Below are 22,676 nucleotides of genomic sequence, written 5' to 3' on the forward strand. Positions count from 1 at the left end.
TAACTGTAATCACATATTCACAATCAAAGTTTGAACGATCCCAATCCCATCGCTATGTTGTCTATTACTTTATTCCCTCCTCTAGTTAAATGCAGAACTAACATGAAGCATGTTGACCAGCTAGCAGGTGACTGTGAAGTTAGCATAGTGCGACTGTCTTTTGGTGTTTTATAGTGGCAGTTGAAGTTGTGTTTCTTATCATTAAATTACAAACATTGCTTGTTGCCATTCTCCTTTGGACAATTTTGCCTGAAACGTAATCCTAGAATCTAACTGTAATTATCTTCGGAGCTCCCGCCAGGGTACTAGCTTAATGACATGGCTTCTGCATTCTGCATTTTAGCATACTAATGGTTGTCCAGATTCATGCGCATTACACAAAAATAATTTTTCTTTCAAAAACCACAAAAATGGAAAACTAACTTAAAATGCAGATTTTCAGATGTAAAAAGACAATAAATGTCCATTTTTGTGATTCAAATCTAAATTGCGTCTCATGAACACCAAGCCAACGTCACGCCGAGTCTTTCAAATGTTTTAGCCAAGCAAGTCCTAAAATTGTCGACTTAAGTCTGACTCGAGTCAAATAAAGTGAGTTGAGTCACCCACCTATGCATCAGAGGTCTGTTTTGCTCCACTGAATCCCAAAGAAGACCCAGAGGCGCTTGTTACAAAAACATGGGAAGACATGCAGAATATTCATAAGAAGTTAGAAATCAAGGGGATTCACGTTTAAAGCAGCTTTATCATAGGAATCGTCAAAGGGTTTTATTGGATAAAAAAAAAAATACTTTGCCGTTGTGTTAATGGTGTTTTCCACTTTGGAAGTTCCACTGTATATAATTTCTGACGCCACTGTACAGTTATTAATTATCCGTGAATGTTTGCTTGTGCAGTTCCCAGCGCAGCCCCTCGTCACATTGATGTCAGTCCTTTCAATTCCTCTGCACTTCGGGTCACTTGGCGGCCTGTGTTGCCAAGGTTACGTCAAGGTCAGATCCGTGGTTACCAGGTGCACTACAGCCGTGCTAGCGGCACTGAATCCCGAAATCTTCCTTGGATAAAAGACCTCCTACTGGATGAGTCTCAGGTGACATCATCGTGAAAGAAGCTAAATGTGACGGTCAATTATTTGATGGTTAAATATCCTTCCGTTCTCATCTCCTCTGTCTGGGCTGCCTGTCTGCTGTGACTCGCCTGACGGTTAAGATGGAGGAGGAGGATTCCACTCAGTATGTGAGTGCACACTCATCTTCATCTACCTTCACCAGCTTAATAGTAATACATACCAGGCTATAGACTGACCCTAAATAGAGGCATTTTATCCCTAAAATTTAAGACAACTAAAATTTTCATTTACTCGCGCCAGTGCTGCAACCAGTAAATGTGCAGATTAAAAAATAATAATAATCCTATTCTTGAATCATTTTTGTTCTTGTCATGCTTCTGCTTCACACTTCAGCCCATTTGTCAGTAATATTGTGAAAATTAGTGGGATGAATATTTACTTTGCAAGTTAATTTGTAGTGTGTGCCCCTAAATCTTCTAATTGCGCCCCTATAATTTCACGTTAGGGGCCACTGTGCTCCTAATAAAAAGTGGTAGTCTGGAGCTCTATACCAGGGTTATGACAGTTTGGGATTTTTCATTTCGTTAGTTTTTATTTTGTTTGGACTTTTATTCTTTAACGCTACTGAATGCAAAAAACAACAACTTCAAATTGCTACTGCAACCTGTGGCCAAAAAATGAAACAGCATTTTCCCTTCGGCAAATCCACAATGCGCACATGACGTCACATCCACAGACAGAGGGAGGGAAATTCAAACCTGAAATCTCTACTGCCACCTGTGGCCAAAAATGGAACTGCACACTCCGTTCTTCACGTACACAGTGTGCACATGACGTCACATCCACAGACAGAGGGAGGGAAATTTGAACCCGAATCCAGTTTGGAAACAATTGGCCAGAGGCTTGCAGGAGTTCCCATTATGAACAGCTAAGGTGCTAATCTCCTAACTAAAAATTGTTTCAGTCATAAATGGTCAAATTAAAAGGCTATGGTAAAGATATCTTTGGGCAAATTGTTACAAAGTGCAGCTTTAAATTCAATTAGTTGTAGTTTTTAGATCAGGTTTGTTATTTTTAATGACTTTTTTTTTTTTCAATGGTTTGTTTTAGTTTTTATTAGTTTTAGTATTAGTTTTTGTTTTTTTCCCTATCAAGTATTGTCCAGTGCAAGATAAAATGATTTATATATTTTTTTATCACTCAGTGGTGTGTAATAAAATAAAGTACAATTTTCAAACGACTGCTTGACCTTCATTCTTCTGTACAGCAATGCCAAAAATAAATACATTAAAAATTAACCCCAAATTCTCATGTATGATATTAATTGACAAGGAAGAAAACAAAGGACACTTTCGCTCTACTTATAGTTAGATTTAATTTATTTTTATTAACGTTAAATGTACATGGAGTTTCAAAAAGTTTTAATATATTTAAAGCATTTGCATTTTTATTTTATTTCGTTAATGAAAATATAAAAAAAGAATTAGTTTTAGTTATTTCAGTTACTGTAATAACCTACAGAATAGCACTCCTTAATTTCTTCTGGATCTAAGGGAAAGTGTATTCAGCGCCATACTGTCTATTCATCCAACAAGTGTTGATGCAGTTTAAATGGTGATTTTTATGTTAAATGTAAAATTCAGTCAAATGAATTATCTATTCATTTATTTATTTTCACAGTAGTGCATTACATTTCATGCAACCGTTTTCTCTAGGACTTTGCATTAGAGTTATTATTTTCAGCTGGAGTCGATCCCAGCTTACTTTTGGTGAGAGGCTCAACTCAACTATTTATAGAGCACTTTAAAACAACCATTGCCACATACAAAGTGATGCACATGGAATAAAATCAGTCATAGGATCACAAAGTCAATTAAACCAATAAATTAATAACAGAACTACTACATAAAACACTAAAGCAATGCTGAGTCTCATGCAAAGTCAAATAATTCAAATGTTGTTTTAGGACAATGATATATACTGTATTGTAGCCAAACGATTTTATTTTTCCCTCCACAGGAGATGATTTTGGGAGGCCTGAAAGCAGAGACTTTGTACACTGTGTCAGTTGCAGCGTATACCACCAAAGGTGATGGAGCACATAGCAAAGCCAAGCTGGTGAAGACCTCAGGCATGGGTAAGCACATGCTGAGTGTACGCTTCTGAATTTAGCAACGCACATACTCTGAAGGGAATTTTTAATTCAGCCGCAGCAGACAAATTAATTTCAGCACTTTATAAGTAGTTAAATTGATGATCAAAACTAACTTCCTGCTTCCCACGCTGTCCTTTTCAGTACCTGCCCCTCCCTGCCTGTGGGCACATTCGGGATTAGGTCCATCAGTGGTGCTTCGATGGGCTCCCTCGCTGGAATGCGCCGCATCAAGCTCCGATGGCCCAAGGCTCCCTCTGGAAATTCAAGGCTACCGCCTTCAGTTTGGCCTGAAGAATGCCTCTGTGGAGAACACAATAGATTTCACCAAAGAGACAAACTTCACCGTCGTAAACCTGTCCCCAGGCTCCTCCTACGTCTTCGTGCTCTCTGCAAAGAGCCGAGCGGGTTACGGGGATGTAGCACGGAGGGAATTAACCCTTCCTGTCATCCCGCCCTCAGGATACCCCAAAATATCGGACTTTGTGAATGCCACTTGCTGCTCTCTGCAGTTCTCCTGGCTTCCTCCTGACCAAGAGGAGAGCAATGGCGTCATCACAGAGTACAACGTTGCTTACAAAGAGACCGCAGGCTCCAAACCCTCAAGCATTCCGGGCCCCTTTTCATTCCCGGCTCTCAGCTCTCCCCCACATGTAGTCACGCTGCCGGCGAGCCAGTCTAGCTACACAATCCTGGGCCTCAATCACAGCACGGCCTACGAGGTGCAGCTGCGAACCCGCAACAAGGCAGGGCCCGGCCCCCTCAGCCCCCCTCTGGTATGCCGGACCCTGGCCTTGGAAACAGGTAGAGTTGGCCTTCAGACTCCGGAAACCCCTTTCATCCAAGCACTGCTTCGACTTCACATGTCGCCTGCTGTGGAATTCACGCCAAAACACAAAAGTCAATGAAGGCCAGTTGTTAGACTGGCCCCCTCACCCTCCCACTCCCGACCCCTCCCTCCTCGCCGAGATGCTGAAAACAAGTCTGAGAAAGGCGACAAACCCCTCAATCTCTTCCACTCACTCACTTACCTCCATCACTTACCCTTCACCAATGGAACGAAGCTGAATGTTAATGGCTGTTTGCTTCAACAGCACTGCTTATCACATTCCCTCAGGTAAAAGTCAATACAAGGCATCGATATACGGTACAGTATCTAATCCAGAAGGTAAGTGGACAGCTGAAGCGAAGTGAAAACCTGGCGATTGGTTCAATATGATAAACTCCACCGTCACTTTATCGGAAGCCGTCGTTGACATGCCGACTTGGAAGTGGAACAAACACAACCTTACACTCGGTGAATGTGGCATGTCACATTCCGACGGCTGCGCCGTCTATTCTCTTCCTACCACCATCCACTCTCCTCATCACCTGTCCATCCTCCTAACCACCTCGTCTCACCTGACACTTTTTTTTCTTTACAGGTTCACAGCGGGGAGACAGAGTTGTTACTTTCAATAAAAACGCTCCACTGAGTGCCGTTTTCTTCTCTTTTAGACGTGCCAAGGAATTTTTCAGTCAATCTGGCCACGAGGACGAGTGTTCTTCTGACGTGGGAGTTCCCTGAGAGCAGCAACCCGTATCGCTTCAGTGTATGTCCGTTATCTTAAGCACCAACATATTTTTAAGGATAGAATTAGTCACAAGCCAGCTAATGGGCATAACTTTTTACAATGTAGCCCTTTGGGCGAGACACCAAATTTAGTATCTTAATATGGACACAGCATGCCTCACTGTGGAGCAGTAGAACCATCTAATTTCTCCCAGCCATATCACAAAAAGTAAAAATGTCTTGTAATGAACTCTGAAAATTGTCAACAGGAGTGTTGTTGCATTTCCAAGTAAATGTTCAGAAAATACAAATTCAGGAATCCTTCCTGTAAATAGGGATGTTTGATATCACTTTTATTCAGACCGACACTAGAACGAGTACTCAACTTGATGAGTCACCGATTCCAATAATAAATACCGATACCAAATACCGATTCCACGAAAATATTCAAATAAAACAATGGCAGGTCATTTTAAAGACCTATGTATCCCATTATAGCATTTTTTTTTCTTAAAATTGCATCAAATTAACGTAGATTTTATTTTCTTCTAGTTTCTAATTTCTATTTCCTGATTGTAAAAAGGCCACAAGTGAGCAACCAATACCGGTATCAGTGTCCAAGTACAGATACCTTGAAATAAGGCCAGTGTGATACACTCGCCCACCCCTACCTGTAATCATCCAGATGTTTTAATATGTTAATTTTAGTAAGTTAGTAAGTAAGTGAACTTTATTTGCATAGCACCTTTCACAGACAAAAGGTCCCAAAGTTCTTTACAGGTTAAACTGATCACACAGATAAAAACAATCAAATGCAAAATACAAGAAGTAAAACAAAATAAAGCTTAAAAAAAAAAGACAGCCCATAATCAAAATATATCAGAAAGCTTGGCTTTTAAAACCATCAGCAGTTAGTTTTGTATCTACAATATTGGCTGACAAATGCAAAAATGCTCTCACCAAATTTTTTAAAAAGTTAAACCTATATTTAGTTCATCCAGGACCTTACTCCTGCAACAATGAGTGAATCTGTGTTAGCTCATCATGCATGAGAAAAGCCCTGCAGTGATGGTGACTAATGCAGCAACACACGCAGACATGCACCCAAAAACACAGAAATTAGGGTAAAATATAGTATTTTCTTTATACCTTGCTTTTAACGTTCTTTCAAATAGATGTATTATTATTAGTATTATTGATCGTTATCATTACAATTGGTATTGACCTCACTAACCTTCTCCAAGGTGGAGTATAATCGGCAAAAGTTGGAGGTGGATGCTCGCCTTAAGAAGGCGGTCATTCCAAACCTTCAGCCGGACACCAGCTACGACTTCAAGATCACCGCTCCCGAAGGCAACATGGGCGGCCTTCGCCACCGTATCACCGCCAAAACATCCCCGCCAATCACCGTCCGCCGCCCGGAGATTGACCACACCCGGGACACGGAGACTACAGTCACTATAATTCTGCCGTCACTGGAATCTCGAACGCCTGTCAAGTAAGAAAGAATGAGGGTTGACGTTCAACTTGTGTAGACTCCTGTACAAGTCTTACTCTTATACTTGTGGTTTTTGGAGAAAATTAATTGGTAGTCAATGAAGCTTGGCTACATACCAGGCAGACTACAGTATGCTCTTTAAAGACCCTGGAAAGCAAAAATAAATATATATGTCTTGTAAATTTGACACACCATAAAGTAGTGTTGTTAACAACCCTGGCACATGAATGATTTAAAAAGCCGCCAAGTATATAAAATGACGCTTGAAAATGGTGAACAGCCAATAAGATGAATTCGCTGAAGCCACGCCCCACTCAACTGTTACCTGGCAATCAAATACTGTAGATAGCGGTGAATACATGCACTATGAAATTGGTGATAGCTTCCATGATGTAAAATTATGTCAGCAGTAGGCATGCGCGGATATGGTATGATAACTGAGCAAAAATATCACAGGATCACGTTATTAAAATGATAGCTCTAAAATGCCGTCTTTCGAAATATTTGGGTAAATAAAACCAGCATTTTTGCCAATGAGCACAATATGTTTTTAAACAAAATATAGAATTATTAACACATTAAAAGTTGTAAAGAAGAAAGTCAAAAGGAAGAAGAAGAAAGCAGTAGTAATATTCTTCGTCTGTTTTAATTCATCTGTTTTAAAGCATCTGTGTTGGTATGCTGGAATTATTTTGTATTTAGTTAGTGCAGTTCTTCCGTCACTCTGCTCACCCCTCCCCTCTCTGCTCTCATAATGAAGTTAAGAGAGGTGGCTTGTTTAGTGATCTCTGCAAGCAGCCAAAGAAAATAAAAAAGTCAAGAAAAGCTCATTGTTGGCGAGGGACAATTTTAACAGTTTTTGAAACCATAACTTTTTAAAACTATGGTAAACCATCACATTTGATCCCCTGGTTAGGAGGCTCACCTTGAAAGTAAATAGATGCAATGGCATGCTGTAGTGGTATAGATTCATAGTGGGTGAAGGGCAACTCGTACCAGATGCCAGATTGCATCAACGGGCACAATTATAGCCACGGCGAAAAAATATCTGGAAATTGAAATGGTGAAAAATGCTATATCGCTACAAATTATCTACAACTTTGCAGGGTTTTTAATGCTTGCATATAGAGTCTAATTGCAATAAATTGTTGAAAGTTGTTTCAGTGATCTATTTTTTGGGGTCATGCTTTACTTTTCCTCTTCTAGGAATGTTTATGTTGTCGTGGTTCCATTGAGGCGAGCCCGAGGTGTCATCAAACACCTGAAGAGCCCGGATGAAATGGATCTCGAGGAGGTGAGGATTGCAAAAAAAAAAAAAGAAAACGCCACTGATCTAGGAAGGCGAGAAAGATCGATAAACACCCTCACCATGAACGAGCACACTTTGAACTCCATCTGAGTTTATACAAATAAAGTCTGAGTCATGTTGGGATGCATGATTTCTCTCCTCCTCTCTACTGGCCCATGTCTCAGCTGTTAAAAGACATCAGTCAAAAACAGAGAGACTCTCGCCAGCAAAAGCAGGTGGTGGACCTGCGCCGCGCTTACATCACGGCCCGCTTCACACCTGCCACCCTACCAGCCTTCTTCACCCTGGGGGACCAGCTGGACTACGGCGGCTTTGAGAACCGCGCATTAGAGCCCGGTCAGGAGTACGTCTTCTTCATCCTGGCTGAGCTCAACTCTACAACCGGGGTATGAGAGCCGCCATGTCACATCTCTCCTCTCTCTTCCCTCGTGACCCCGCCCTCCATCCCTCCCTTCCACCGCCATCCAGCAGGCTGTCACTATGCATCGAGATCAATATGGCCTCACAGCTGCAACAATAAAAATCACGTCAGCCAAGGTGTAGCCAGCAAAAGGCAATAACCTTCATGTATTTCCATCAACAGCACTAATAAAGATTGATTGGTGGCAGGAGAGATGTTGCCTCTTTGTGCGCGACTGCTCGACGTGAGCAATAGAATTGGAAAAGACATAAATATTCAGCTCCGAGACTTGTATTTTGTAAGCTGTATTTCAGCCTCAGGCTGCTCTCAAAAAGGCCATCTGAGCTCATAAAAATACTTGATTGTGTTATATCGCTATAAACTTAAACCCATCTCTAATTAAATAATGTGCATTGTCTAAAAGGCTGCAAAAGTGTGATTCTGTCATATAAACACACCTCCCCTATCCTTTCCTCGGTTAAACCACAAACATTTGTTCTCAAAAGCAATTAGGGACTGTTACTTTTTACTGTAACTAAGGGTAGGTAAGTAGGTAGGTAGTTAAATACATAAATGTTCTAATCCTTTACTGTACTCGCAGTCAGCTGTCATACTTGGTACTTGATAAACAGTGCACTGTATGATACGTTTGTTGATATGCAAAACAATTGTCATTGTTCAATAATTTGTAATTATAGGTAGGGGACTGACCAATACTATCGATTAAACACAGTGACGTTCAGTGAGCTCTAGGTTTGGGTAGGCAGGCAGTCGCAAATTGAGACGCACACACCAATTACAAATTTGTGTGTCGGCAGGTGAGTGTACAACGTGTCCGAGGGTGACCATATTTTCATTTCCAAAAAAAGAGGACCCTAAGCCTGACCTCGAGATACTTGATACTCAGATATAAGATGCCATACATTCAAACTATTTTAACACATGCCTTCTTTGTATGGGTAGTAAATAAAACGGAAAAACATTACTTTCTTTTGAAGTCTTACATTTTTTTTTTGCTCTGCAATCTTTTTTCTTCTTGTTTTTTTTTGTTTTTTCTTCGAGCGGGGTTCGTACCCATCGCCTGTGGTGCGGCAGCTCAACATTAGCCACTCAGCTAAGGTTCAGGGCCACCGTCAGCCAGCCACAGTAAACGTGCACTCCCATTTGCCGCACAACGGAAAACGCACAGTTTCAAACCCGCCCGAACGCCCAGAAAGAATGTAATGAAGTGAATATCTCCCTGTAGCCTAATTCCTCACAAAATCAAGCTAGCAATAGCAATGCCAAACACCATGCAAAGTGAAACAGTCAGTTCATTGAAGCACATCCACAAAGCCAATCTTTCCTTTTGCCACCATTCTTTGTGAAATGTACGAATAATTCTTTGTCCCTTACTTTGTTGACGATCCGGTAGCTAAGGCGTTGGTCACCCATCCTTCAAAAGCTGGCGTTTTCCCTCAAAAGAAAGCCGTGAAAATAGTTTTATATATTCCAGAGTGGCGTCGTCTTACCGCTTTGCTGTGCACTCAGTGTGTTTTGAATTCACAAATGCACTGTGCGAACGTACGTTCGCAAAGGAATAATACAGCGACGTAAAAAAGCTGCGTAGCGATCTGCCTGTTCGCGTAAACGACTTTTCTACTGGGTAACTGACTACGCATGCGCGAACACACATCGCTACGCGGACAGGGCCGGGAAAAGCACAGTAGCGGTGTGCCTTCAGGAGGATAATTTTTGGCAGCATTTATAATTGAGGTATGAAAATCACCAAATGTTGTCACTTTTAATCCTATAGGTAGTGTTGAAATAATTACAATAAATAGAAAAAGCCAAACGGCTTTCATTTCAGCCTGGGGTAGGCAGTACCTACCTAGCCTATCCTGACCACATGTCACTGATTAGACATATAAACAAATAAAATCAACCCAAAACCAACAACATGTAATATGTAACATTACTGAAGTTTGCAGGGTATTTATGTGGTGCCTACTTTACCTTATGACACCTGTTTGCTTGTCAACAGAAAATGTACGTGGCCAGCCCTTACACTGATCCAGTGATCGCCCCAGATTCAGACCCCCAACCCCTGGATGGAGGTGACGGTCTCATCTGGGTGGTGGGACCGGTGCTAGCAGTGGTTTTCATCATCTGCATCGTCATCGCTATTTTACTCTACAAGAAGTGAGTTGAACAGAAGAGCACATTGAAAATATTGTAACCATGAGTGATATTGTTACAGTTGAAGGTAGGCTTTGTAAAGGTGGATGAAGGATTATCGTTCATATATTATATTTGTATGTAATAAATATTATATTTAATATACAATTGTATATCAAATATGTGCAGATCTCCAATCACCACGATCGTGACCAACCAATACAGTAGCATAGTAGGTTTTTTAATTAAAACATTTTGTACATCAAATATTACATGAAGATCTTTACCTTATAATGTATTGTTCCTAAATGTTATATACAACTGAGTTCAGTTGAGTAAAGCTCTTCGACTGGGCTATGTCATTCGAACATGTTGCAAAGTTGATAAAGTCGGAGGAACATATTGGTAAAATGTAGGCCCAAATATTTTCAGCATTTAGCCCGTGTTTCAACAATATGTTCGAACGGCTTTACCAAGGTTTTTTTGACTGCAAAGTCATTCCAACAACTTTATCAATACGTTTGAATGACAAAAAAAATGTAGTTTGAACATTAAATTCGTTTGAGAACCCCTGAGATGTATTAAAGAGGAGCTCAGCAAAGTATTATTGGAACAACCTGTGTATATTCTGCTTTTGTTCTGTGGTTGTGGTCCCTTCTTGCAGGAATATTCAATCATCTTTAAGCTTATCCAGGTCTTACAGATATTTGTATTTAAGTATTTCTTACACTACCAGAAACAGATATATCCCCATATCCCAAGTTAGATATTTAATGAACATGATGAACACAATACTGAACATCCATCAATCCTTTTTATTTTAATTTGTATGCAACTTTATCTTGATTTGCATATAAACATATTTGATCCTTCCACCAAGTTTAGTACTTGATAATTTCATTGCTTAAAACATGAAGTAAGACTTTGGTTTGCTGAGGAAATGTGTTCCAGTTTGAAATGTGCTCAACCTTCATTCTGCTGCATGCCGTCCAGCTTTTGAATACTAATGCAGCATATTGATTTTCCTCTGTCTGTTTCCTTCCTTTTCCTTTCCTTAATTATTCCTTCCCGGGCTCTTGTTTTACTGGAAACAGCAAACCTGACAGGTACGATTACACCCATGTCAAGCTCTTTTTTGTAACCTTGTACCCCAAGCAATTACAGAACATAACACCACGTTATTGTACTTGCACATAAAATGTCACATCTTTTCATGTATGTGCATTGAGTCACCAGTGCTAATGCTAATGACGCGTCAGTGCTGAGTCAAATTTTCTCCTGCTGGATTTTTGCGCGTGCTAATTGCTCTCTTCGTAATTGCTGTCTGGGGCAGCAAGCGCAAGGAGTCGGAGCCAGGAACCAAAAGTCTTCTGAGTAATGCTGAGATGATGGCCCATCACCCGACAGACCCGGTGGAGATGAGACGAATTAACTTCCAGACTCCAGGTATGGAATATATATAGCAATTCTGTCTTCAGTGGCCGTCACTGACAATTCAAATGTGTTGTTTTTTCTCATATACTGAAATGAGACCAAGATAAATCATTTTAATAAATTCTACCACTAATATGACCTATAACCTATACAACTCAATTGGAGGTGGAAATTTTTTTTTCGGTGGGGTGGAGGGGATAAGAAATAAGAGATGACCTGGTTGCATAATTATGCACACCCTTTTTGGGTAGAATCCATGAGTGTGTCACATCTTGACTCTTTTCAAAAGTACCCACACATTTTTCATGTCTTGAATGTTTATCAGTGTTTTAGGAGAATTTTTAGAATTTAATTGTCATTTTTTTCCCCCCTATGCATTTCGATGAGCATCAATTTCGGCTACTCATGGGCTGGGACCAGTTCAAGTTGTTTAAATAATTTGGATAAATTGTTCCATCTTATGATTGGATCGATGATCAGTTTTGTTTGTTTTTTCTTAAAATCGCTGATCGGCTCCAAAATCCTTATTATGCAAAGCCTAGTTTCATCAAACATTTTCCCACATATGTTAAGGATATTTCAAATTGTGTTTTTGCTAAACCTAGCCTGCCTTGGATGGTTTTGCCACCCTACATGTCCTAAACAGCCAGTAGAAATCAGTAGAAAAAGCTTTTAAAAAAATCTAAAACATAAAATCATTACAATAATAAAATCAGTACAAAACTAAACATTCATAATACTAAACATTAGACATTAAAAGCGACTTTGAACACATGGGGTTTGAGTTATTTTTTTTAAAAGTGGAGAGGTCAGGCCAGGCACGGAGTGATTGGGGCTGTGAGTTCCAGAGAGTGGGGGGCTCCCCAGGTTCGGAGCTTGGTCCTATAGGGGAGGGACAAAAGATTGGAACCAGAGGAGCGGAGAGAGCGAGAGGGAGTGTGTTGGTGGAGAAGGTTTGTGAGATATTGAGGGAATTTTTAACTGGATGTGTTGCGGAATGGGGAGCCAGTGGAGGTTTTGAAGGACAGGGGTGATGTGTTCACAGGTGTGGGTGAGGAGGTGGGCAGCAGAGTTTTGGATGAATTGTATTTTACTAAGGGTTTTGGATGGTATGCCATAAAGAATGCTATTGCAGTAGTCAATTCTGGATGTAATGAAAGCATGGATCAGGGTTTCAGCAGCAGAGAAGGTGAGTAAAGAGCGAAGTTGTGCTATATTTTTGAGATGCAAAAATGCTGTCCGGATTATTTGCTCGAAACGAAAGAGTAGCGTCAAGGAGGATGCCAAGATTACGGATGAGTGGGGATGGAGTGAGGATATTGTCATCGAAAATAATGCAGAAACTTTAAGTGGATTTTGTGAATTTTTTTGGACCAATGAGGATTATGTCGGGTTTGTCGCTGTTGAGTTTGAGAAAATTGTGTTTCATCCAGGTTTTTATATCATTTAGACAGTGGGTGAACGTGCTAATGGTATTAGAGTTTATGGATGTGGTAGAGATGTAAAGCTGTATGTCATCGGCGCAACAGTGGAAACGAAGGCCATGTCAGACTCCAGTCCTCGAGGGCCTGAGTCCAGCATGTTTTCGAGGTCTCTCTATTCCAACACACCTGATTCAATGATCAGGATCATTATCAGGCTGCTGTAGAGCTTGCTGATGATCTTAAATATGATTCAGCTGTGTTGAACGTGGGAAACCTCCTAAAACATGCAGCGCTGTTGCTATGGAAGCTCTCTGAGGACTATGACTCAAGATGTGACTAAAAATATCTGAAAAGCCTACTAGAACATTTGAGCTTCATTTTGGGGTTAATCAGAGGCACTTTAAATAGTGGAAAGTGCGTGCTGATTAATTACTACCTGCACCATAGTCGATCAACAAAATTTTGTCAAATTCAAATCCCTAGTGGGTAAGATGTTGAAAAAACACGATAGACAGTCCGATATTACAGTGGTAATTATTATTTATTTTCTTAAATTCTTACAGTGTGGCGATTTCAGAACCTTCTTTCTGTGAGACAAGAGTGCGAGCCACCCTTGATAAGCAAGCAAATGAGCCTGTCCCCGTGAGGTCAGGTTGGCCACCGTCCATCTTGTACAGTCAGAGAATCATGACTGAGTCACCACCACAGTGTGGGAAAAAAACGGAAGCATGTCCACCCACACACATTGCGGGCGACAGCTTCCCTGAACAGACGAAAATGAGAGAAATCCACCTCATCGGTCTATAAATGTTAACTTCTGAATTAACTTCAAAATGTGAAGCGATAGATACAAGTGAAAGTTGATTCATCGTACGGCTTGGTAGACCCTACTGTGAAATAACTACGCTGCTTCCTCTCTCTCGCCGTGAAATCCAACAACACTGCTGGTTTGTGTGCTGCATGACATCAGCAGCCCTGTCACTTCCTCCATGCAACATCCCAAATAAGCATAAGCCTTTCATGAAGCAGTGATGCGCACGACGGTTTTCAGCCTTTTTCTATGCAAAGTGAAGACTATAAAATAAAGCACTTCAGCTCCTCTCTTCCATCATGAGATTTTTCTATTCTCGTGTGACAGCAGCCTTGAAGTGCCCTCTTTTCATCCTTTGATATTTGTGCCTCTGAGATGCCCTGAATAGATGAAATGTGTTTCCCGCTGATGATGTCTGAGGTCATTTACGGCATGAGAGGCACATTATGTTGCGATTACCTGTGGGTGCGGCACAAGCAGATGAGCGCGGGGATTGATTTGCGTGACGTGCAAAACATGCATGCGGCTGCATTTGATAGCAAGAATCCAATGATTTCAGCATCCCGATTTGAGGACCTGGATTTGATGTTGGCGCTGTGTGTTCGTTCGCCAGCTGCGAAGACGCAGGACTCGGGGACGTTGCTTCCTTTGTGTGCGCACGTTCAAACTCTACTAATTAGCGATCTGTCTGTGTTTGTTTTGTCGGCTCTGCCGCTTCTCTGATGGCACACCAAGCAATTTATCAAAGAAAAACAATTTCAAAACAAACAAAACTCACGCTGTCCACGCGCACGGCTCGACATTGATTTTCTGCCTCAGCGTCTTCCTTAATGATATGTGACGTTCCATGCTTACGCAATTATCCTCACATCTTCGTATGAGTGATGGTGACCGGCGGTAATTTGGGTTATTCGGATGAAGCCTGGGTGACCTCTAACCCGTTTGCTGTGTCGCGCGCTTGTTGTCATGCAGGAATGATGAGCCATCCTCCCATTCCCATCAGCGAGCTGGCTGAGCATATTGAGTTGATGAAAGCGAACGACAATCTGCGGCTTTCCCAGGAATACGAGGTGAGACACCTTTTTTTATTTTATGAGGATTAATGAATGCATCCTTATTGCTACCCCTACCTTAGAGGTGACTACTTAGGTGATAACTTGCTTGACTAAAACTTATGAGAGCCTCAATTTGATTTTGACTTGTACTACATGAGTTGGCAAGTCTTGCATGTTTATATTGGAAAATCTGCATTTTTAAGGTGGTGTGTGTTTTCGAAAAAGTCTGTTTAAACCTGGCAGTATGCTGTTTTGCAAATCCAATGAAAGGTCATCTCATGGAGCAAGTATCATGAAGGAGGACACGCACCCAAATTTTAAGTGGGTCGGACCATTATGTCCGTGGCTTAATAGGCTGTAAATAACATTCTGAGAATCTTCACATTTTTTATTATCTTATTGCAAAGTAACCCGAAATTTAAATTTTATTTAAATGGTCATCAGTGTGCCCTCGGGTGGACAAAATAAGAAACAACAGCTAATTTTAGTGAAAAACTGCAGTTTGTGTTCTGTTGTTACGGCCAGATCGGTCCCTCTGATGGGCCAGTTCTGGACCACGGGCCGTATGTTTGATAGTGATAATGAAAATGGTAAATGGTGCTTCATTTATATATGTAGGGAGACCATTACATCTGTAATCAAGGATTATTCTTGGATCAATGTATTTTGGTCAAATATTTCAAGAGAGAACGGCAACATGCAAGGCTCGCAACCCAAAGATATAAAAGATACTTCAGCCGTTACAACAAAACCCACTAAGACAGGAAAGCTAACGTCACAGTTTAGCTAACCAATAACTGATCAAACATGAACTAATCTTCATGATACAGCATATATAAGCAACAGGAAGACTTTTGGGGGAATCGGCATGGGCCCAAATTAGATTCTGACAGTATGATAACTATGAGCAAATATATTGTGGTATTAAAATTATAGGACTAAAATGTCCTGAAATATTTAGGTAAATAAATACAGTATATTTTACCATTGAACACAGTCCATTTTATTTGTCAACAAATATAGAATAGGATATGTACCATGTTAAGTTTAAATAAGTAAATAAATAAATAATTAAATCTTAACATTCTTCTTGTAATTCTTAGCAAGTCACATTGTGCATCACTAGTGGGCTACTCATGTTGTCCTTGGGGCTAACTAGTGCACACTGGCACTTGCAAATGTACCCTTTTAGGACAATGCTAAGGCATTCATGCAACTGTAACTATGTCTATTTCGTCCAACTTCCCTCCAGTCCATCCATTCATTTATTCAACTCTGCAAGCAGCCAATCATATTGTGCCCTGATTAGAAGTCACCTCCCAAAAAGAAAAGAAGAGTTTATTATCGGTGAGATACAGTATTAACGGTAATTGAAACCGACACGCCACATGAACTTGAGACTTGTAAATAGGCGACTTGCATATTAATAAGCTGAGGATAGGTCCCCCAGAAAAAGATGAATAGAGAAGTGTTTAAATTGATAAAGTTGTTACCACAGACAATAGGACGCTATCTAAAAGAAAACACAGACACCCACTTTTATGATAGTAAAACACAAATAGGTAGTATAAAAGTAGATTAGTAATTGCTTTTAGTAAAACTGTAGACAAGTGCTCTCTGAGTGTTCCAGTCCATAGGTGTTAAGCCTTTTAAGCCCTCTCTTCATAAAACAAAGGCTATTTAACATGTGTATCACTATGTCCAGACTTATGCTTATGATTTATTCAGCGGTGCATTTTATAACCCGTCCACTTTATGAAGCTCACTATCATTCCACATCAACAAATCCACCGTTAAATTATGTCTACACACGCTGCCACGTGCAATTTGCTTCCTTTTCCCAGTCCATTGACCCCGGGCAGCAATTCACCTGGGAGCATTCCAACCTGGAGGTCAACAAGCCCAAAAACCGCTACGCTAACGTGATAGCGTACGACCACACCAGAGTCATCCTGGCACCCATTGAAGGTAAGCGCGAGCTGGCAAAGGAGAGGAACGCAGAGGATGTTAAAGAGATTGCCATGCGGAAGAGACAGGCTGATGGATGAGAAGTGAAATTGCAGACATGGCAGTGGAGCCAAACAAACAAACAACGCGAGCGTGTTCAAATGCAACAACCACAGGAGAGATTTGATGTAGAATTCATGAGTGTAGAATTTTTGCTTGATTCGCATCCATGCCAATCCCTTACAACAGAGATGTCAAATTCGTTTCCATCATGGCTGCCCTCAGTGGAACAAACGAGACTGAAAACTACAAATTCATTGTCTCCTCTTGAAATGATGACACAAATGACTCTGGATTGGATTATTGTTCATTCTAACCACTAATTGTTTTGTAATGACAGTGAAGATAACCAAGACTGCACTATTTTTAATAGTACTATTTATTCAAGGTTTTTTGTGTGCTTTAAACGACTCACAACAGGTCATTAACAATGTGATTTTTCAAGTTTGCCATACAGTATGCCCCATAAGACTGGCAGACAGCAATGTTCCTCAAATGTGTCTTGTTTGCAGGTGTTCTGGGAAGCGACTATATCAACGCCAATTACATTGACGGCTACAGAAAGCAGAATGCCTACATCGCCACCCAGGGGCCGCTGGCTGAGACGTTTGGTGACTTCTGGAGAATGGTGTGGGAGCAGCGGGCGGCCTCTGTGGTCATGATGACGCGCTTGGAGGAGAAATCACGGGTTGGCCTGCTGTCCTATATGAGCAACGTGTCATTTTATTTGCAGCGCAGTAATCCTTGATAGATAGATAGATAGATAGATAGATAGATAGATAGATAGATAGATAGATAGATAGATAGATAGATAGATAGATAGATAGATAGATAGATAGATAGATAGATAGATAGATAGATAGACTGATCGACAGACAGACAGACAGAGAGAAAGATAGCTAGATAGACTGATCGACAGACAGACAGACAGAGAGAAAGATAGCTAGATTGAGCTAGCTAGTATAGTACCGACCAACAGATAGATAGATAGATAGATAGATAGCGAGAGAGAGAGTGAGCTAAGTAGCTAGATTGAGCTAGTTAGTACCGACCAACAGACGCAGACAGAGAGAGAGAGAGAGAGAGCTAACTAGCTAAATTGAGCTAGCTAGTGCCGACCAACAGACGCAGAGAGAGAGAGAGAGTTAACTAGCTAAATTGAGCTAGCTAGTACCAACCAACAGACGCAGACAGAGAGGGGGTGGGGGGGGGGGTTGTAGAGAGAGAGAGAGGGGGAGAACTAGCTAGATTGAGCTAGCTAGTACCGACCAACAGACAGAGAGGGGGGGGGGGATAGATAGATAGATATATAGATATAATTTTAAGGCTTTTTCTCATTCAAGTCAATACCCTTTGTTCTTGTGTAGATAAAGTGCGATCAGTACTGGCCTAGTCGGGGCACAGACACATATGGTACAATCCAAGTAACCCTGCTGGACACCATGGAACTGGCCACATTCTGCGTCCGCACCTTCTCCCTCCACAAGGTAATAAATCAACATCCTACATCCTGATGACCTTTGTGCAATTTTCCTTTATTGTTTAGCATGCAGTCATATATATCCGTGCAAAACTAATAAAAAGGCATTAGTCGAAAGCCAAAATCAAATGAAATGAAGTCATCGTGAATGTCTGTATATTGGCGAGTAACATAATATCATAAAGATTTAGTGGGAAATATGAGACTGCAACATAATCAACAAACATGGAAGACTTTAGGATATGTTGCACTAGAACTGTTATATTTTGCTGCAAAAGGTTACCGCAGTTAAGCTTGTCATGTTTTGCAAATATTAAAATAATACAAAAACACCCCCAAAATATGTCCTGTTTTGTAACTATTTTCTGGGCATTTCTTTGAGCAAAAAAAAAAAAAAGAGAGAGAGAGAGAGTGGCCATTAGGCCACTTCAAGGCGAGTCAAAGCAGGCCGGCGTCCCTCTCTGGGGTGATGAGATTTGACCACTGTTGGATGAAGAGTGCATCTCGACCCGTCACACTAGCCTGTGTCTCTGTGGCCTACTTGCAAAAACAGAAACTAGGCCAACTGCGGCTTTTAAATCTACTGTATATCTATTAATTTTCAACATTTGTGTTGTGAAGTGTCACGTGGAGAATTGCGGTTTGTAAATAGAAACAAAGGTGGGAAGTCAACCATTTAAGAACAACAGCATTAACTGGAATAACTCATTTTGCGCATTTTTCCCCCATAAAAATCAACTCACTCAAAATGTTAATAGTATTGAGCTACTACAATATGTTTGTCCTGCATATCATTCCAAATTCACACAAAAAATGTTACGCTTACTTATGTTGTCGCATAAGGCAGTACAAGACATGGTGGAAGTGCAACTAAGACATGCTGCCATCTAGTGGTGAATGGTGATATTGCAATTTAAAATTATCGTTGCTGCAAATTTTCACCTGGGCACCTCCAAATTTGTATATTAGAAGATTTCTTATGTATGTATTATTAATATGTGTTTTGTTTTCGCATATTGAAGGTTTATCAGCAGTTTTTGAAAAAAAATTCGGGTTTATAAAAAAAATAATATATATATATATATTCTACTTTTTTATTTATTTTTTATTAATCAACAATGTTTATCAAGTTGGCTATCCCTTATGTATGTAGTTGGAACATGTGTTTGTAGAGGACAATCATTTGTGCTGTAAAGCACTGTAAAAAAAAAAAAAAGAAAGTTTTTACAATCTTTGGTATACGGCGAAACATTTCATGTTACTCTCACATCAGAGCGGCAGCAGCGAACGACGAGAGGTGCGTCAGTTCCAATTTACCGCCTGGCCCGACCACGGCGTTCCAGAGTACCCGACCCCATTCCTCAACTTCCTGCGTCGGGTCAAGGCCTGCAACCCTCCGGATGCCGGGCCCATCATCGCCCACTGCAGGTAGTGCCACAAACCCAACAGAAAAGTGCCGTTTCCACCCTTGACCGTCACCTTCCCTTTCAGTGCTGGTGTGGGCCGCACCGGCTGCTTCATCGTCATCGACGCCATGCTGGAGCGCATCCGACACGAGCGTACCGCCGACATCTACGGGCACGTCACTCTCATGCGCTCGCAGAGGAACTACATGGTGCAAACTGAGGACCAGTACAGCTTCATCCACGAGGCGCTGCTGGAGGCTGTGGCCTGCGGGAACACGGAGGTGGCGGCCAGGAGTCTCTATTCGTACATGCAGAAGTTGGCCAAGGTGGAGAGCGGCGAGCATGTTACTGGCATGGAGCTGGAGTTTAAGGTACACTTTCACAAAATTGTGCACAATATCAATAGAGGTACAATTCTCACTATTGTGTCCTAACCGCCTCATTGTTAAGGTATGAGATATCGATATGGACATGTGACATAGCTTTTTTTTCTTTTTTGTAGCCAATCTGTAAAGAATCGATACAGTAGATCACTTATCAGGGTATAAATTATGTAGAGTAAATTGGACCCGATAGACTCAGTTTTGGAATAACATTTACACTTGGAAGAGAGTAAAATAAAGAATTGGAAAAATAAAAAACACTGAAGAATTGAGGAAGGAACTCAGAACCTTCAGCTTAGAAGACAGCTGATTTACTCCCTGAGCCACGCAGCTCCTGCTGTTTGTTAGTATATCGCTCGTGTCAGCTGGTTTCTTCCTCACTCTGAGAGACCAAAAATTATGTTTTTGGTCTCTTGGAGGTAAGTAAACAGTAGGAGGGGCATAACCCAGGTGGTAGTGTTGCAGTCTCCCAAGATGAAGGTCGTGTAAGATCCTTCCTCAACTCTTGAGTGACTTTTATTTTTCAATTCTTTATTTTATTTTAAGTGTAAATATTAGCTTACTCTAAAACGGAGTCTATTTGGTCCCACTCAAATTGGTCAAATTTATTCTACAGAATTTACTGTGGGGTTCAATTAAATTCAACATTTCATAAAAATAAAAAAAAAAGAGATGAAAGGGGACAGAAAGAAGTCAAACTTATGATATCTGCCACTGATCAACACAAAAAAAATGATCAACAGAAAATAAATAACAGCAAGCAGTCAAACTAAATAATTCTACAGCATGACCTTGTTCTATTTTTTTTTCAGTAATTGAGCATTTATAAAAAAAAAATTAAAAATACAAATATACTGAGATGATTAAGTTTTATAATATGTTATGTTGAAATACATATATTGTATTAACATTTCTGTTCCTCTTAATTTGTACTCGCGTTCCCTTTTTTTTTTGGGGGGGGGGGGGGGGGTTCATGTTAATTGTTCAAATTTATAGCACATTTCTGTCAAAGAAAAATGGGTTCGGTGTAGGTTTTGCCAGCGCACCCCCACACTTCAATGCAATAGGTCCGGTATGGAACAATCAATTAATTATGTAACAATAACAAAGCATTCTTGTTCAATGATTCTTTAACCTTGTGTAAAATGGCTACGGTTTCGGATACCTTAGGTTGCTTAGATACCTTAGGTGGTTGTTATTATAATTTTGAAATGTTCATTATATTTAGGTGTGGGTTTTTTTTCATTTTGAGTTTTGTTTTTTAAATTGTGTTAGTTTTAATTAGTTTGCAGGGGGGCTCTGTTAATTTGTATTTGTTTTAGTTATTTAAAAAATGCTTAGTTTAGTTTTAGTATTCGTTTTAGTTTTTTTTTTTTTTTTTTTTTTTTACTGTGCATTACTTGAGTGCAAGATTTAATAAATACCATGGTAAAATGAAAAAAGCAATCAACCCCAAAGGCTCATGTATTAATTTAACAAAGATAAAAATTAAGGACATTTTCACTATCATTATAGTTAGTTTTACTTAGTTTTGTAAATGTAAAATGTAATTTAAAATAAGTTTCATTTCAAATCAAGACCCCAGTAGCCTAAACACGGCATTCTGGTTAATATAGCTTTTTTTTGGGGGGGGGGGGGGGGGGGATGAATAAAGCAGAAAACTCCACCTGTTTTTGTCCAACTAAGGAGGCGGCCATTTTGCCACTTGCTGTCGACTGAAAATGACATCACAGTTGCTCAGGTAATGACCAATAACGGCTCGCCTGTTTTCTGAGTTTGGTCATGTGATATTCACAAGCTTAGCCATGATTGGTTGTTTCCTGAGCTGAGTAACTGTGATGTCACATTCAGTGGACAGCAAGTGACAAAATGGCCGCCCCCGAAATGGATAAAAACAGGTGGATTTTGCTGCTTAAATCATATTCCACAAAAAGTGGGCCCACATAATATTATATTGTAAAGAAAATGTTTGACTTGACTTCCTCTTTCAGTAAAAGCAATGGAGTAAATGTAGCTTGTGATTACTTGAGATTGACCTCCATTCACATTTTCAACTCTATTTCCTCTCCGTGCAGCGACTAGCCAACACCAAGGCCCACACGTCCCGCTTTGTCACAGCCAACCTCCCCTGCAACAAATTCAAGAATCGGCTCGTCAACATCATGCCCTACGAGACCACACGTGTGTGTCTCCAGCCAATCAGAGGCCTGGAGGGCTCCGACTACATAAACGCCAGCTACATTGACGGTTACAGGTATGTTTACTTGAAGCGAAACATTAACAGGACCCGGCCTCTTGTCCTCCACTGATGGCTTGACGAGCGAATGGATCGGAAAGGTTTTCACCACAGTGCTTGCGCCTGTCACATCACGTCTGCTCTACCGTTACCGTAGCGTACGCATCTCCGCTCGCTGCACGGCACTGTGCACGTCAAAAAAATTGAGGGTGAAGATGATTCCGGCATCCAGACTGCTTGGACACACACACTTTGACTGTTCCACTTCTTGAGAAATAAAATGTCTCATGTTATATACGCTCA

General features: G+C 40.6%; 1 protein-coding gene across 1 annotated transcript in view; it reads left to right on the top strand.

Annotated features, from left to right (window-relative positions):
- Positions 1-22,676, top strand: part of LOC147180980 (receptor-type tyrosine-protein phosphatase S-like) — a 118,499-nt gene that overhangs the window by 87,333 nt on the left and 8,490 nt on the right. Inside the window, exons 14-30 of the mRNA XM_086075916.1 lie at positions 897-1,090; positions 1,210-1,236; positions 3,089-3,206; positions 3,366-4,025; positions 4,719-4,813; positions 6,018-6,271; positions 7,478-7,565; positions 7,745-7,966; positions 10,004-10,161; positions 11,471-11,583; positions 14,779-14,876; positions 16,706-16,829; positions 17,381-17,556; positions 18,236-18,355; positions 19,622-19,776; positions 19,840-20,125; positions 22,213-22,391. Of these exons, the coding sequence (XP_085932042.1) occupies positions 897-1,090; positions 1,210-1,236; positions 3,089-3,206; positions 3,366-4,025; positions 4,719-4,813; positions 6,018-6,271; positions 7,478-7,565; positions 7,745-7,966; positions 10,004-10,161; positions 11,471-11,583; positions 14,779-14,876; positions 16,706-16,829; positions 17,381-17,556; positions 18,236-18,355; positions 19,622-19,776; positions 19,840-20,125; positions 22,213-22,391 (3,067 nt within the window). The remainder of the gene's footprint in view (positions 1-896; positions 1,091-1,209; positions 1,237-3,088; positions 3,207-3,365; positions 4,026-4,718; positions 4,814-6,017; positions 6,272-7,477; positions 7,566-7,744; positions 7,967-10,003; positions 10,162-11,470; positions 11,584-14,778; positions 14,877-16,705; positions 16,830-17,380; positions 17,557-18,235; positions 18,356-19,621; positions 19,777-19,839; positions 20,126-22,212; positions 22,392-22,676) is intronic.

Source organism: Leptonotus elevatus, chromosome 1 (assembly GCF_054856555.1).
Source record: "Leptonotus elevatus isolate MCC_2025b chromosome 1, RoL_Lele_1.0, whole genome shotgun sequence".
Classification (NCBI taxonomy): domain Eukaryota; kingdom Metazoa; phylum Chordata; class Actinopteri; order Syngnathiformes; family Syngnathidae; genus Leptonotus; species Leptonotus elevatus.